The sequence below is a fragment of the Artemia franciscana genome, chromosome 5 (assembly GCF_032884065.1).
Source record: "Artemia franciscana chromosome 5, ASM3288406v1, whole genome shotgun sequence".
NCBI lineage: Eukaryota > Metazoa > Arthropoda > Branchiopoda > Anostraca > Artemiidae > Artemia > Artemia franciscana.
Genome location: NC_088867.1, coordinates 36,619,889 through 36,636,075, shown reverse-complemented (window position 1 = coordinate 36,636,075; position 16,187 = coordinate 36,619,889). Strand labels below are relative to the sequence as shown.

Here is a 16,187-nt window from a genome sequence, read left to right as displayed (position 1 = left end):
GTGAGTGTGTTTGCTTTGTTTTATCGTCTATGTTTTCCTGGAAGGACGAGAAGAGACAAAAATATAAAAAAGAAGGGAAAACGTACCAACAAGTTCGAGTAAAACTCATCAAGTTTCAACCTTATATAGGTAAACAAAATTCCAATAATAGGAACACGGAGTATTTGGTCAGTCAATTCAAAGCTATCTAACTTATCATGAGTTATTCAATTGGAAGAGAAACACAAATCGTTTATTAATAGATGACAAAAATTTATCAAGTAAAAGAAATCACCGTTCGATTTATTTCTTGTACATGAGCTCATACGCGTTGGTTGGTTTATAGTTACCCATAGGATATGAATTTGCTGCCGTGCTTTGTGGCCCAAGTTTGTAAAGTTGCCCAGCCGGAGGAGGATTTGTCAAATTTGGTTTTATTACTTGTCCCTTAGGATTTGAAAGATCAAAGATTTTGACGAGATCATCCATTGTTAGTTTGTTCATAGCACCACGTTTGGCTCCAGTCAAAACTTGAGAAGCGAGTTCTAGCTTTTGCTTTTGTATACTTGCTATTCTTTCTTCAACCGTACCGACACAGCAAAATCGATGAACAAATACCTTCTTCTTTTGACCGACTCTGAAAATAAATATGTCCGGATTATGTCCAAACGTCAATAAGTTCAGACGCTATGAGAAAGTGATCTTTCGGCCCCCTGATCTTTTCTAGGTAGACAAAAAATGGTGATGTATTCTAGTGGCAGACTAAAAAACCAAATAATTTTTAGCAAAACTGAACGGTCACCAAAATGGATCTTCCCAGTAATTACAAGATAAGAAACCAGAAACACTCAAAAATATGGTTTTGAGGCCTAAATGGCCAAGATGCTGCCAGGGAGGTGGCTAATTATACAAAAATTGGAAAAATTCGGTGAAGGTTGAACAGGACTTTCAACCAGGGCTTTTGAGCGAGCGTGGTCCTTTGGGTTAGGAAAGAGACGGTCCACCTCCAGCCAATTTCACTTCGCTGGGAAATCTAACAGAGAAGGTTAAAAAAAATTAAATAGAAAAATAGAAAATTTATGTTTGATTTTTCCAAACAGATTAATTTTACAAATACAAACATCCTACTAAGTTTTGATAGGATTCACTAAAAAAACTTCATGTTTTTCATGTTTTCATGTTTTCATTTTCCAATATTTTTCTTTTCTTTTCAAAAACATAGATTCCTGGAATAAGCAGTTTACATATAGCCTAGCATATTTAAATAATAGTAGCACAGTTTATTTTGCAAATAATCTTGGAATGCTATAAAAAACACTATTTTTAGCGATCTCTATGCGTCTTTTCATTGTGGGCAAATACACTAAAAAAGAAAAAAAATATTTAAAGCACCCACTTAGCCAATCACGTACGTTCTGTCCATGGGGGATCCAAATAATAATGTACATTTTGCTCATGGGAAAATCAAATAATCGAGGGTTTCTCAATGTTATTTAATCTATAAGTTGGGTATTGAAATGTGAACTCTTTAATTTTACCCAGGACCTCAAATTAAACAGATAACACCAGAACTATTAACGGATTCATATTGAAATTTTTAGCATGAAAAATAAATAATTGAGAGTTTGCGCGGTAAAATTCACCATTCTACTACCATCAATAAATTGTCAACAATTACAGATTTTTACCAACTCGATAAATTAAATGACAGTGATGCTAAATTATAAAACCAGCTTTGTCTTCCTTCCCATTTTTGATGTTCTTAGTGATCTAGTGTAGAACATTACCTCGTTATATTCACAATATTGATTTAAAGTTTGTGAATTTCTTAAACTTACAAGTAAATTGTATTAAATTGTAGAGTAAACCATGAAAAGTATAAATTTTTGTATCACAGGGTTTTCGAAGAAGTTCAGAAATCACATAAAGCCAAAATCCTTTCGCGTTTTGATCGATTTATACGTACATTCCATTTCTAATATAAACATTAGATGGCAACAACTAGGCGGGTTGTGTTTCTGTTAAAGTGCATCTATTTTTCGCTGAATCCTAGTGAACACAATATTTCGAGCTACACTCCGGTCTGTATTCAACGTCGCCTCCGTATTTTGAAACACCAACTATAGAATAATAGAACAAGGCACGGAGCCAAAAACCGTGAGCAAATACGAGCAAGCTCGTGTACGGATAAGGACAGTTGCGTGGCATTTAGTTCATGCTTTGATGATTTCGCGGCTGCACTTAATTGTGGTGAGTGGGAAAGATAGGTATGTGTCTGCCTAAAACTAACAAAAGAAAAATATAAATTGCTTGGTGAAATTACATCGAAAATAGGTTACCAATGCTTACTCATCCTACACAAAATCAATTCACCAGATAATCAAGCTAATCCAGTCGTCCCTTCAGTAGGATAAGTCTCTAAAACCGTCTCAAGTGCAATTTCACCCCTACAAGCGAGCCTGTCACAGTTTTGAAGCTACTGGACACACAGTACAGTCACAATACGGTGTCATTAAAACGAAGCAAATGCTTCATAATGCCCTAAAAGCAGGAATGAGCCCATTAAGAACAGAAATCAGTCATGACGTGCGATCAGATATATAAAAATAGCATGCACCGAAATGAACAGATAATAACAAAGAAAACCTCACAGCGCAAGCGGTCACACTCCTGTGACTGGAGACAACATCGGATACATCCAGAGCTGCATCGAGTCCCAGTATGGCAATGGGACATTTTGATCTCCATCAAATGTCCTATGGCATGCCATAAGAAGTACAAAAAAAAAAAAAAAAAAAAAAAATTGTGTTACTGCTTCAACCCAGTAATTACTGCAACCAAGACATTAATCAGGAAATTATCATCTATTAGTTAGATTTGTAATTGAGTATAAGTAATTATGGGAACGGTGGTCTTGGTCGTCTTTTATTCACAACTTTCGGCTTGCTTAATGTCTGATGTTTCATTCAGAGCTTTTGCCTGCAGTTTTGACAAACCAGCCTGAAATAAACTGAACACTCAAAGAGAAGTGTTCTGTTTTTTCCGTTTTTCTTAAATGTTTCAACCAAAGGTATTTGAAAATTTGCAGGGGTAAGTCATTCTAAAAAGCCAATGATAGAGGTAATTTAAACTTCTGTGGAAAGTATTTTATCACAAATTATTTATAATTGGTTAACTTGTAAAGCCTTTTAAGCCTACCTGTATATCCTATCACAAGCCTGTTGCTCCAGCTGAGGATTCCAATGCAGATCCAACAAGAACAGATGATTTCCTCCAACTAAATTCAAGCCAACTCCACCAGCAGCTAGGGAGAGCAACATTATTTGAGCACCACCATCACTACGGTTAAAGCTGTCCACTATAGCCCCTCTGTCCTTGACTGGAATTTTGCCATTTATTTCAGCTATTTTCATGCCAAATTTCATCAACTGCTTACGGACAATGTTCAAAAAGCTGGTCCATTGAGACACAACCACTGCCTTCTCACCTAAAATTACGATATTACGAGATTCAAGATTCGATTAATAAATACAGCTTTCATAATTTTGGCCTAGACCAAAATTAAATTATGCTATTTTTTACTACATCAATAAATTACGAGGTGAATAAATTACGAGCGATCAAATGCACAGATAAAAAAGGAACAAAAGAGTTCGTAAGAATGAATACGGCATCTGAATGGTTCAATTTGATTTCTGCTTTTTGTGTACAAGCTATACAAGACGTACAAGGTGTACACGACGCTTTGTACAAGGAGATGGCAACAATGAACGATGCTTCTGACTCGTGAGTAGTGAATGTTCAACCTCGATAATACGTTCGCATCTGCACTCACGGAGAGACGGCATTTTAGTGACTTGACAGCAAATTCATAAGATACATAATTTGTACCGTTTACCGTTGTACCATTATTATTATTATTATTATTATTTACCGTTGTACCAAGTATTATTTTTGAAGCACGTTTCTGCACAGCTTCAAGAGAAATAGAGGCTAATTTGCGAAAGAAGTTCACGGTAAATGAGCAATTCGGTCACTTTGAATATTACGACTAAGGAGAACGAAAAATTAACGAATTTATTAGTAAAATACATTGAATGTATTGTTTTTCTCAATGTGAATCTTCCAGTAAACAATGTGCGAAATTTTGGCTACGTTTCATTCATGAACTCAATGAAGCAGCCATCATTCTTGTGGGGGTATTTATTTTAGTGCTGTAACAAATCCTAGAATTCAACATTTCCTTATAAAGTCCAGGCTCTTTTTTTGTTTGTTTTGTCACACATACGCAAAGCAGGATCACTATTATCAACAGCACTTACAAGCTGTTTTACCACGGCGGCGAGCAGCACTACTGCTTTTGACTTTTTTTTTCTTTCAGTAAGGAACAGTTAGGAATAAAAATCCTAACCCTTTTCCAGCATGGGGATTATCAAACGAAAAAAAAAGTTTCCAAAATTTTCAACAACTTTCCAGAAAAAAAAGACGGCACCATTTTTTTTTTACCCTACCGGATAGCTTAAGGTCGTGATTAAGTGAACTGATGGAACTCGAAAATCCTATGTTAAATTAAAAATTTATATTTAAAAAGTACTCAAGTATTGATTGGCGGAAGATGCCGCTTTTAATATCAGGCCATAGTTTCTTGAAGATGCTACAAAATGTTTGAAAGGATTTTGCTCTATTTCCTCTAATTGCTAAGAAATCTTAGAAAATGTCTAGGTCTTTTTCACAAGTGTACTCTATAAAGGATATTGCTTTTAGAACAAAATCAGTACTATCATGAGCAGAAGACAATAGCCTGTAAGATGATTGGAACCATTTTTCGATTTATTTTCCTGTTTTCTAACAGTCCCCTAGAATATTTTCAGCTACCTGAAATTTTTACAAGTCGGTTGCCAGAAAGAATCGTTCAAGATCGCCGATAATACCCCCTAGAGACCAAAATGACAAGCTGGTATAATCAGCTGCTTGTTAATAAAGTGTGAAATTTTCATATATTATTTCAATGCAATGAAGAAACCTAGAAATGAGAAATAGTCAGGAGCCTTCAGTAAAGTTGTGCACACAAAGCCGAAATCATGGGGAAAATTAAAACAAAGCGAGGTATACATCTTAAAAGTGTTACCACATATAGACAGCGCCTTTGTAAAAAGTATTTGGAGCTTGGTAGATGTAAATATCCAAAATACCTAATAATGCGGTACGCCGAAGAAGTAGACAAGTCAAGAGATTTAGGTCAAGCGACAAACCTTGAGGCGGAGCAGAACCCTGTAGCTTCTTCCCCGTTGCCCTACCGGATCGTCCCTGGTGGTAGAAACTTGGATTGCGACGAACTGAAGGATTGCCGATGGATTTTTGATCCTGCATTTTTCGTGCGCGATCTAGAGACTAAAGTTTGGAAGCATAGGTTCTATGAAAAATCATAGAACCTTAGCGAAATTTACACCACCAGATTCAGCGTAACAAAAAAAAAGTTTTTTTAAGTGAAAGTAAGGAGCGACATTAAAACTTAAAACGATCAGAAATTACTCCGTATATGAAAGGGGCTTTTCCTCTTCAACGCCCCGCTCTTTACGCTAAAGTTTTTTACTGTTTTAAAATGTAGAGTTAAGAGAAAGAGCCAAAGTTTAGCGTAAAGAGTGTGGCGTTGAGGAGGAAAAGCCCCTTTCATATACGGAGTAATTTCTGTTCGTTTTAAGTTTTAATATCGCTCCTTACTTTCATTTAAAAAAAACTTGTTTTTTTTTGTTTAATTTCTGGACTTTTTTGAATTAATGCATGGTTTGATCTAGGCTCTCCACATATAAATAATTAAAACAAAATGTGCATATTAATTTTTTGGGGCTAAATGGCTTTTTCTCAGTTTTAATCGGAAGATTTGGAGAAAAAGGAGCGAGGGAGGAGGCCTAGTTGCCCTCCTATTTTTTGATTGCTTAAAAAGGCAACTATAACTTATAATTTTTACGAACGTTTTCGTAAGTAAAAAATATACGTAACTTACGAATTAAATTACGTAGCGAACTTCAATATTCGTATGTTTTTATTGCGTATATGAGGGGGCTCACCCCTCGTCAATCCTGAATCACAAAGGCCGTAGAATAAATAGTTGGAATTACTAAAAATGCTTTAGCGTAAAGAGCGAGGTATTACGAGGAGGTAGAACCCTCATATGCGTAATAATTTCTGTTCGTTTTAAGTTTTAATGCTGCTTCTCACTTTCAGCAGAAAAAAACTTTTCATATTTATTTTTTCATTTTTTTTTAAAATAATGCTAGAAAATCCTGCGCCCCCTCCATTGAAAGTCTCTTCCCCCATGAGAAGTTCCTCCATGGAAAAATCCTCCTCGGTAACCCTCCCCCCCCCAAACCAAAAAATCCCCTGAAAAAGTCTGTACACTTCTTAGTAACCATTACTATATGTACACACAGGTCAAAGATTGTAACTTGAAGCCCCTCCCACGGGGACTGCAGGGGAGTAAGTCGTCCCCAAAGACATAGTTATTGGGTTTTTCGACTATGGTGAATAAAATGGCTATCTCAGAATTTTGATCCGGTGACTTTGGGGAAAACTGACCGTGGGAGGGGGCCTAGGTGCCCTCCAATTTTTGGTCACTTAAAAAGGGCACTAGAACTTTTCATTTCCGTTAGAATGAGTCCTTTTGCGACATTATAGGACCACTGAGTCGACACGATCACCCCTGGGAAAAAAAAAAAACAAATAAACACGCATCCGTGATTAATCCGTGAAAAATGCGAAATTCCACATTTTTATAGATTGGGGCTTGAAACTTCTACAACAAGGTTCTCTGATACGCTGAATCTGATAGTGTGATTTTTCTTAAGATCGTATGACTTTTAGGGGGTGTTTCCCCCTATTTTCTAAAATGAGGCAAATTTTTTCAGGCTCGTAACTTTTGACGGGTAAGACTAATCTTGACGAAACTTATATATTTAAAATCCGCATTAAAATGCCATTCTTTTGATATGACTATTGGTATCAAAATTCCATTTTTTTTTAGAGTTTTGGTTACTATTGAGCCTGGTCGCTCCTTACTACAGTTCGTTATCACGAACTGTTTAAAAATGTGGAATTTTGTTGTTTTTTTTTTGTCAGAAGGCAGATCATGGATGCGTGTTTATTTGTTTTTTGTTTTTTTTCAGGGGTGATCGTATCGACCCAGTGGTCCTAGAATGTTGCGAGAGGGTTCATTCTAACGGAAATGAAAAGTTCTAGTGCCCTTTTTATGTGACCAAAAAAATCGGAGGGCACCTAGGCCCCCGTCCCACGCTAATTATTTTCCCAAAGTCACCGGATCAAAATTCTGAGATAGCCATTTTATTCAGCGTAGTCGAAAATCCTTAGAACTATGCCTTTTGGGGTGACTTACTCCCCCACAGTCCCCGTGGGAGGGGCTACAAGTTACAAACACTGACCAGTGCTAACATATAGTAATGCTTATTGGGAAGTGTATATACGTTTTCTGGGGCGTTTTCATTTGGTTGGGGGCAGGGGTTGAGAAGAGGGGGATATGTTGGGGGAACTTTTCATGGAGGAATTTATCATGGGGGAAGAAAATTTCCATGAAGGGAGCGCAGGATTTTCTAGCATTATTTAAAAAAACAATGAAAAAATAAATATGACAAAGTTTTTCAACTGAAAGGAACAGAATATTCCTGTTATTATTTTCCTATAAATATTAATTCCTGTAAATATTCCACAATAATTTCTGTTAAAAGGAACAGAAATTATTACGCATATGAGGGGCTCACCTCCTCCTAATACCTCGCTCTTTACGCTAAAGTATTTTTAGAAATTTCGACTATTTATTCTACGGCTTTTGTTATTCAGGGGTCATTCTTAAGAAATTGGGAAAAATTTAAGCTTTAGCGTGAAGAGTGGGGTACTGACGAGGGGGTGAACCCCCTCATATATGTAATAAAAATACGAGAATACAGAAGTTCGTTACGTAAGATAATTTGTAAGTTGCGTATATCTTTAACTAATAAAATTTATTTTTACTAATAATTTTAATAATAAAAACATTCATAAAAAAGTTCTAGTTGCCTTTTTAAGTAACCAAAAAATCAGAGGGCAACTAGACCTCCATCCCCGCTTCTTTTTTTCTCAAAATCATTCGATCAAAACTATGAGAAAACCATTTAGCCAAAAAAAAAAAAAAAAAAAAAAAAAAAAAAAAAAAAAAAAAAAAAAAAAAAAAAAGGCAAATTTTGTTTTAATTATTCATCTGCGGAGAGCATAAATCAAAACATGCATTGATTCAAAAATTGTTCAGAAATTAAATTAAATAAAAACAGGTGTTTTTTAACTTAAAGTAAGGAGTGACATTAAAACATAAAACGAACAGAAATTACTTCATATATGAAAGGGGCTGCTTCCTCATCAACGCCCCGCTCTTCACGCTAAAGTCCGACTCTTTTTCTTAACTCTATTTTTAAAACAGTAAAAAACTTTAGCGTAAAGAGCGGGGCGTTCACGAGGAAGTAGTCCTTTTCATATACGAAGTAATTTCTGTTCGTTTTAAGTTTTAATGTCACTCCTTACTTTCAGTTAAATTTTTTTCAATTTAATTTGTAAGAAAACTTTGGTTTTCTGAGAATCCTCGAAGAAAGCTTTCAACTAAGTTTGGTGTTTAGTTTCGAATTAATCAACTGAAGTATTTTAAATAGCCCATCCCTAGGAAAAAAAGTGGAAAAAACAATAAATTTAAAAATGCACTCAGTGCATACCGTCGCTGTTTCATATACATGGGCATTTTGTATTTGAGAATGATAGTGCTCTTTTGCTCATTTTCTCTTCTCCCTTGGTCGGTAACCAAGCTTTGCAAGACGCAGCCAAATATATTACTATTTCTCGCCAAAGGAAGCTGTCTATCAAAACCTGACAAGACTTGATAATTGGTGCTATTTGAAGTTTTGACAATCAACGGTCTCTAGAGAATTGACAGACAGAAGGCTAACCTAACTTCAATTTTGAAGCTCGATGTTTTCAAGTTCACTTAATCACGGCTTTAACAAAAAGCAAAACAAAAATGTCAAGGTAAAAAAGAGGTATTCCAGAATCCTGTCATTCGCAGATGTATAAGAATGGGTTGTTGTAACATCTTGACCAAACCAGGTGAAAACTAAAAGCTAGCGTCCTAATCTTCTTTTTAAATATCCTGGGCACAACTAGCCTCTAGATCCAAGCATTGTCTATTTGGCTTAACGTAAAGAAGCTTTTAAGATGTTTCATGAAAAAGATGCTTAAGAACACCGGCGTAAAAGCATTCATAGAAAAGCAGAACTTCGAGACTTCTTAGGGAAAAATTGCAACAAGAAAAAGCTATAAGTACTTCCATAGGAATGAATAACATGTAAAAGGTAGAGGAAATCTAATCCAAATTCTTAGATTCAAATGAAAGGATAAAATTACCCATTAAGACAGACTTTGACTTGTTGATAATTTATTGTGATTCAAAAGTTTTTATCAAGAATTTTTTGTGTTTACAAAATCCGCTGGCTACAATTACATCTGCAGTTAATATTAGAATGTTTTCCTTTTTTATAGAAGAAAAGCCTTGTTATTGTAATTGATCACCTGAATTTAGAAGTAACTAAGACATAACTGACCTTCTAGAATTTTGAATATTAATCTATTTATTTGCTTTGGAGCATAGACCAAATTCAATTTCGGATGAGGTTCAAATTGCTTGAGGATGAAACATTGAGGGAAAAGGGGCTTTTATTTTTTAACCCTTACGTGTAAAAATAATAATGCCAAGAAGCGACAAGAACTATGCATACCTTACTTATTGATTCCGCAGGAGTAATTAACATATATGATTAACTTAAATCCAAACCCGTCTTTCCAGGGGAATATGTTTTAATTTTAGAGACTGAATAACTAAATCTTAAAAAGAAAACAAATGGCGTCTTTAAACAACTATTCTTTTTTAAAGTTAGATTCACGGTACGATCAATAGCTCGATGGTACATAGCTAATATTAATTTTAATTCGAAGTTTTGTTTAAAAAATTACACGGTCAATCGAATTTTTAATCTGGGGAAAAATATATTTAAGAGAGATTCGCAAGATACATCGCGAGATTAACCGAAATACAGAGTTACAAATAAAAATCTCCGAGGAGCACTTACCAGAGCTGTTTAGCTTTTCTAATTCAGTAATCAGCGTGGCAAGTTTAGGACAGGTCCTATCAGAATCAAAAATAGGATTATCTTGGTTAAAAAATCGCTTGCGCTCCATGTCTGGATCTTGATTCTCAATATTCAGCATAGACATTTCATTGGCAAGAAGGTCAGCACCATCCAATGAAGCCGAATCCGCATCAAGCATCGTGTATATAAGGGCAGGATGATTACACGCTTGCCGCAGTCTGTAATAAAGACGTGGCTACAGAACCAAATACATTTTTGGCAAGGGTTGATCTTGCTAATATACCACAAGCCCATCAATGGCACCATTTTACTAAAATTGGGGGGGGGGGCTTGTTTCATTTTTTCTTACAAAAAATAAAGAAAACATAACAGCACTGAGCAAACATACCTAAAACTGGAGGTAGCGAGGACTTAGCTGCTTGAAGAAATTTTCAACTTATGTTTCCAAATTGAAGGGGGGAGGGGAGAGGTTTTTAGCATTGAATTTAACTTTTGAAAAAGGAGATCATTTACATCCTTTCCCCTATTTGAAGCCACTCAAGCATATAAAATATATGAGTAGCGTCAAGAGCTAATTAAAATTCTTTAATTTTAGTTTAATCACAATACTTATGGAAAATTTATCCAACTAAATACTTAATCATTGAAAGAAGAGTGAAACTTGAACAATCGAGTTTAGATGATTTCGTAGTAATTTTAGCAATAACTAAGTTCACCATAATACAGAATTAAAAAAATCTTCTTAATTTAAGAATATGTACAAATAGTATGATCAGAGATTTATTTTCAAAAAATGGCAATTACTAGCCAAGTTGGGCCTAATTCAAACTTAAGAGTCACATTTAAAAACAAACAACAGATACAACAGACATAATAGGATAATATAATATTCATTTATTAGTTTAGTGGCAAAAAAAGTGTAGTATTTTCACATGCAGGAATATCAAACACGAAATGCTTATATAGGGTAGAAGAAAAAAAGTTAACTTATTTATGCATGGGACATTTTGCCAAGCATAATGACGATGGGCAAGGAGTTTCTGAATTTACAATGTTGCTCAAAATGACTCGGTAATACATAAGTAAAAGTGCCTTTCAATGCTCCTTTACTTTTCTGGCACGAAGAGACAAAACAAGTTTTCAATCGCCCCCTTCTTAAAAAAAAGAAATTAGCCTAAAACACTAGAAAAATTGCATTTCTAAGCCAAAAGTTTCTTAGGGCAAGCTCTTTAGATTAGTTTTAAAAGGATCCCCCAAAATCTTCTTTAAATCCTCTTCTTCTAGTGTCCGATGTGGAATTCCACAAGTTTAAGTGATAAGCCCCCTATTCATGTCCCTGGGAACTACCTACCGCACGTCATTTGCTGGTGACACTACATTTTCACTGACATCATCCAGTGTGAATCTTTTGATTAAAAAGGCTAATAGAGCCCTGGATGAACTGGTTCCCTGGATGAACCCCTTATGTCTCAGAAAATAATATTTATATGAATAGCTTAGTTTTAAATAAATTTTCTAAAATAAAGTATTTAGGTTTTACCATGATTGTAACTTGAACATGGAAACTACATTATGATGCTGCAACATCAAAAGTGACGAGAGATTTGTGTATTCTAATAAGGGTAAAAAATCAGCGTCCCCCAAGAATCGTAGATATCTTATACCATTCTCTTACTAGACTGTATTTGTCTTACGGCCGTTTGCTGTGGAGTAGTTCTTTTATGTTAAGTATTAAAAGATTTCAGATTTTACAAAACAAAGTTGTTCGTTTTTGGCAAGTTTATAAGTTGAAAGAATATAAACTAGCTATTTCTATTTACCCATGTGTGAATCCATATTCACCTAAATGTTTTAAGGAAATATTCAGACCCAGCTCACTTTCTTGTTGTTATGAAATTACAAATTTTTGGTGGGTAATGTCTGAAAGTCGGTTGGTGTACTCAACAAGAATCATTGTTTCTGTGTTTTACGAGACTGCGGGCGTGAATTGTCTACCAAAGAGCCTAAGGCTGGAAGAGAATGTTAAGTAGCAAAAAATTGGAGGGCAACTAGGCCTCCTACCCCACCCCTTTTTTTATCGAAATCGTCCGATCAAAACTATGAGAGCAAAAAAAAAAAAAAAATTAATACACCAATCTCTTTTTAATTATTCATGTGCGGTGAGCCAAAATCAAAACATGCATTAATTCAAAAACGCTCGTAAATTAAATAAAAAAGCAAGTTTTTTTTTTTAACTGCAAGGAGCGACATTAAAACTTAGAACGAACAGACATTATCCCGCAAATGAAAGGGGCTGACCACTCCTCAACGCTCTTTGCGCTAAAGTTTTTTATTGTTTTAAAGAGAAGAGTTGTTTTTCGCTCTTTACGCTAATGTTTTTTATTGTTTTGAAGAGTAGAGTTGTAAGAAAGAGTCGAACTTTAGCATAAAGAGCGGGTCGTTGAGGAGGGGACAACCACTTTCATATATGGGATAATTTCTGTTCGTTTTAACTTTTAATGTCGCTCCTTACTCACGGTTAAAAAAACTTGTTTTTTATTTTATTTCTCATTTTAAGACAAATATGTTAAAATTTAGGCTAATCAACAAATAAGGAGCCCTATATAATAACAGAACAGTGGCAAATCACAAAATAAAGAGGGGAAAACAGGGAAAAAGATGAAAAGAGGTAGAAGTAGTAAGATCAAGAGAAAGAAAGAAAGAAAGAAAGAAAGAGAGAGAGAGAGAGAGAGAGATGAATTGGGAGGATGGAACTAAAAGTAAGGAGCGAAAGGGGAAAGCCTTTTGGTATTTTACTGCAGAGCGCAAACTGCCAAAAATATTAGGATTTCTGAGATACGGAATGAGGAGGACCGGTATTATCAGAACTGTAAGGTTAAGAAAATCAGCGGCGAACGGGAACTTGTCAAGAAATACTATTTAAACTCAGGCAAATACTTCCTCCTCATCTATCTTTTAGGATGATAAAACATTCAGTTTTTGGAAATGAAGAATATTGAAATTTAGCCTCATTATACACAACCCTTAAAAGAACGCTTCTGCATCAATTTCATTTCAATGCTTCGATTGGAAAAACAGGGTACCATGGAGAGGCGGTGTTACCGTTCTTACACTTAATCCTCTTTAATATTCCTCTTTTATCCTCTATAAACAGGTTAAATTTTAATATTCTTCATTCCTAAAAACCGAATGCTTTACCATCCTAAAAGATTTACCATCCTAAAAGGAACTGTTCCCTCCTCAACGCCCCGCTCTTTACGCTAAAGTCTTTTACTGTTTCAAAAAGTAGAGTTGAGAAAAAGACTCAAATTATAGCGTAAAGAGCGGGACGTGATCTGATTGAAGATGGTAAATGCAGAGAGAATTTGCTCGAAGGCGCTTGAACTTGCTCAGAAAGTTAAATGAGGTGGTCTATTAGCGGGGTTAAATATATCTTAAACGTATACGTTCCACTCGAGACCGCTTAAATTGGTAACACCGGGAGGGAGGGGGTTGGACTGGTAAAAGCCATGCCAGAGAGAATTGCGCAGAAAAGAAAGGTAAGTTCTTGGACTTTATCAGAGATTCGGTGAAAGATTTGAAGCAGATTTATGGCACATTTCTCATCAAAGTTACCAGCTATAACAGGAAATAGCAGCGATCCCAACAGCATAGCTAGGATACAAAGAAGATTACCTTAAAAGCATTGTAAAGAGAGTGGCAGTTTTGACAGCACCATTATCTCCAGCATTAGCTCCAAGAACTTCTCTTCGGCTTACCCCGTCTTCTTTACCAGTCATATAGGATATCATTGCTTCTCGAGACATGGCAAAGAGCTTTTCGTATACTTGAAGCTCATCCCCTTCCAGCTTTATTTCGTGAAGAATAGCTTCTTTATCAGGAAGTCGAGAATCCTCGTTTCCACTGGCTCCACAAAGTATCTCCTTTGTTCTGCGAAGCATAAGAGCTAAAAGACAAGAGAAAAATTTTGGATAATTTAGTGGGAGAGTACGAGATTGATTGCAATGGTGGTCAGTCTCCTGCCTATTCGCAGTGTACGGCAAGCTATCGTATGGACATTACCTTGTCTTTCAAACCAAAGCAGTAAAATCAAAATGAAACCTAATTATACATATAATTTAAATATAACTTACAAAAGCTAAAGGTAAAAAAGTCGCTTATCCTTGATAAGTCATCTTAGAAAAAGAAAAGAAAAAAAGACGAAGAAAACCAGAGACAAATCAGTAAAGTGACCTATTATATGTCATGTCAAAGTCAAATTAAGTTTCTGAGGACCTACGGATTGGACTCTATTCTTATACAATTCTCATTCTCATTCTTATTCTCATTGGGCAATATTCTTATACAAAGGTTAAGTGTATTAAAAACTTACTTTATCTGACATGCACCAGTTTTTAGCCACGACACAAATTTCTTGAAGGAGAAAATACTCTAAGGAGAAATAGGCTCAAAAAATGAACGCTCTTCCCCTTTAAAGTTCAATAGAGTAAACCTCAAGAAAAAATTAATGTTTCGGACATTAAATGTACTCTTTTACGTTTTCAATCTCTCTCCTTCTTGAAAATCTCCTCCTTTGATCAGACATGTATGCAACTATAAAAGGTTATTTAAATAAAATACTGTAAGTGAAACTTCCCTCTATAATGCTTAACTTTACTTCCTTTATATGAGAAACTTCTTTTTCTTTTAACTAAACAATGTTAAAGCGAACAAGAACTAAGAGCTCATATGGCACTTGTGACGAGGCGAGAAGAGCTAAGAGCCAAGAGATCATATGGTACGAGCTCTAACAAAATTCTATGAATCAATAGATTGATTTAAAAAGGAAAGTAAGAGGCTTAATGCCGGTCAGGATTTAAAATAAGAGCTCTGAGTCACGAAGTCCTTCTAAATATCAAAATTCACTAAGATCCGATCACCCACTCGTAAGTTATAAATACCTAATTTTTCTCATTTTTCCTCTCCCTTTAGCCCCCCAGATGGTCGAATCTGGGAAAACGACTTTATCAAGTCAAATTGTGCAGCTCCCTGACACGTCTACAAATTTTCATCGTCCTAGCACGTCCAGAAGCACCAAACTCGCCAAATCACTGAACCCCTCCCCCCAACTCCCCCAAAGAGAGCGAATCCAGTAGGATTCTGTCAATCACGTATCAAGGACATTTGTTTATTCTATTCACCAAGCTTCATCCCGATTCCTCCACTCCAAGTGTTTTTCCAAGATTTCACCCTCCAGCTTCCCCCAATGTCAAAATATCTGGTCGGGATTTGAAATAAGAGCTCTGAGACATGAATTCCTTCTAAAAATCAAATTTCATTAAGATTCGATCATCTATTCGTCAGATAAAAATACCGGAATTTAAAATTAGAACTTTAAAGCACAAGATCCTTCTAAATATCAAATTTCATTAAGATCTGGTCACCCTTTCGTAAGTTATAAATACCTCAATTTTCAAAATTACCCCCCCCCAATTCCACCAAAGAGAGCAGGTCCGGTCCGGTTATGTCAGTCACGTATCTTAGACAGGTTTCTATTCTTCCCATCCAGTTTCATCCTGATCTCACCAATTTAAGTATTTTCTAAGATTTCCGGTCCCCCCAACTGCCCCCCCCAATTACGCTTGATCCGGTTGAAATTTAAAATAAGAGATCTGAGTTACGAGGTCCTTCTAAATATGAAGTTTCATGAAGACCCGATCACTCCTTCGTGAGTTAAAAATACGTAATTTTTTCTTATTTTTCAGAATTAACCCCCCCCCCAATAGAGCAGATCCGTTCCAATTATGTAAATCACGTATGTAAGACTTCTGCTTATTTTTCCGACCAAGTTTCATCCCGATCCCTCCAATCTAAGCGTTTTCCTTGATTTTAGGTTTCCCCACCCCAAACTTCCCCCAATGTCACCAGATCCGGTCAGGATTTAAAATAAGAGCTTTGAGACACGATATCCTTCTAAATATCAAATTTCATTGAGATCCGATCACCCGTTCGTAAGTTAAAAATACCTCATTTTTTCTAATTTTTCAGAGT

At 35.7% G+C, this 16,187-nt stretch overlaps 1 protein-coding gene across 2 annotated transcripts in view; it reads right to left on the bottom strand.

Moving 5' to 3' along the window:
- Window positions 1–210: 210 nt before the first annotated feature.
- LOC136027353 (transcription termination factor 2-like) overlaps window positions 211–16,187 on the bottom strand; it is a 37,493-nt gene continuing 21,516 nt past the window's right edge. For both annotated transcript variants that reach the window (XM_065704512.1, XM_065704513.1), the window contains exons 5-8: window positions 13,833–14,103; window positions 10,137–10,375; window positions 3,178–3,466; window positions 211–616 (exon numbers count right to left, since the gene is read on the bottom strand). In XM_065704512.1, the coding sequence (XP_065560584.1) occupies window positions 283–616; window positions 3,178–3,466; window positions 10,137–10,375; window positions 13,833–14,103 (1,133 nt within the window). In that variant the 3' untranslated portion in view covers window positions 211–282. The remainder of the gene's footprint in view (window positions 617–3,177; window positions 3,467–10,136; window positions 10,376–13,832; window positions 14,104–16,187) is intronic.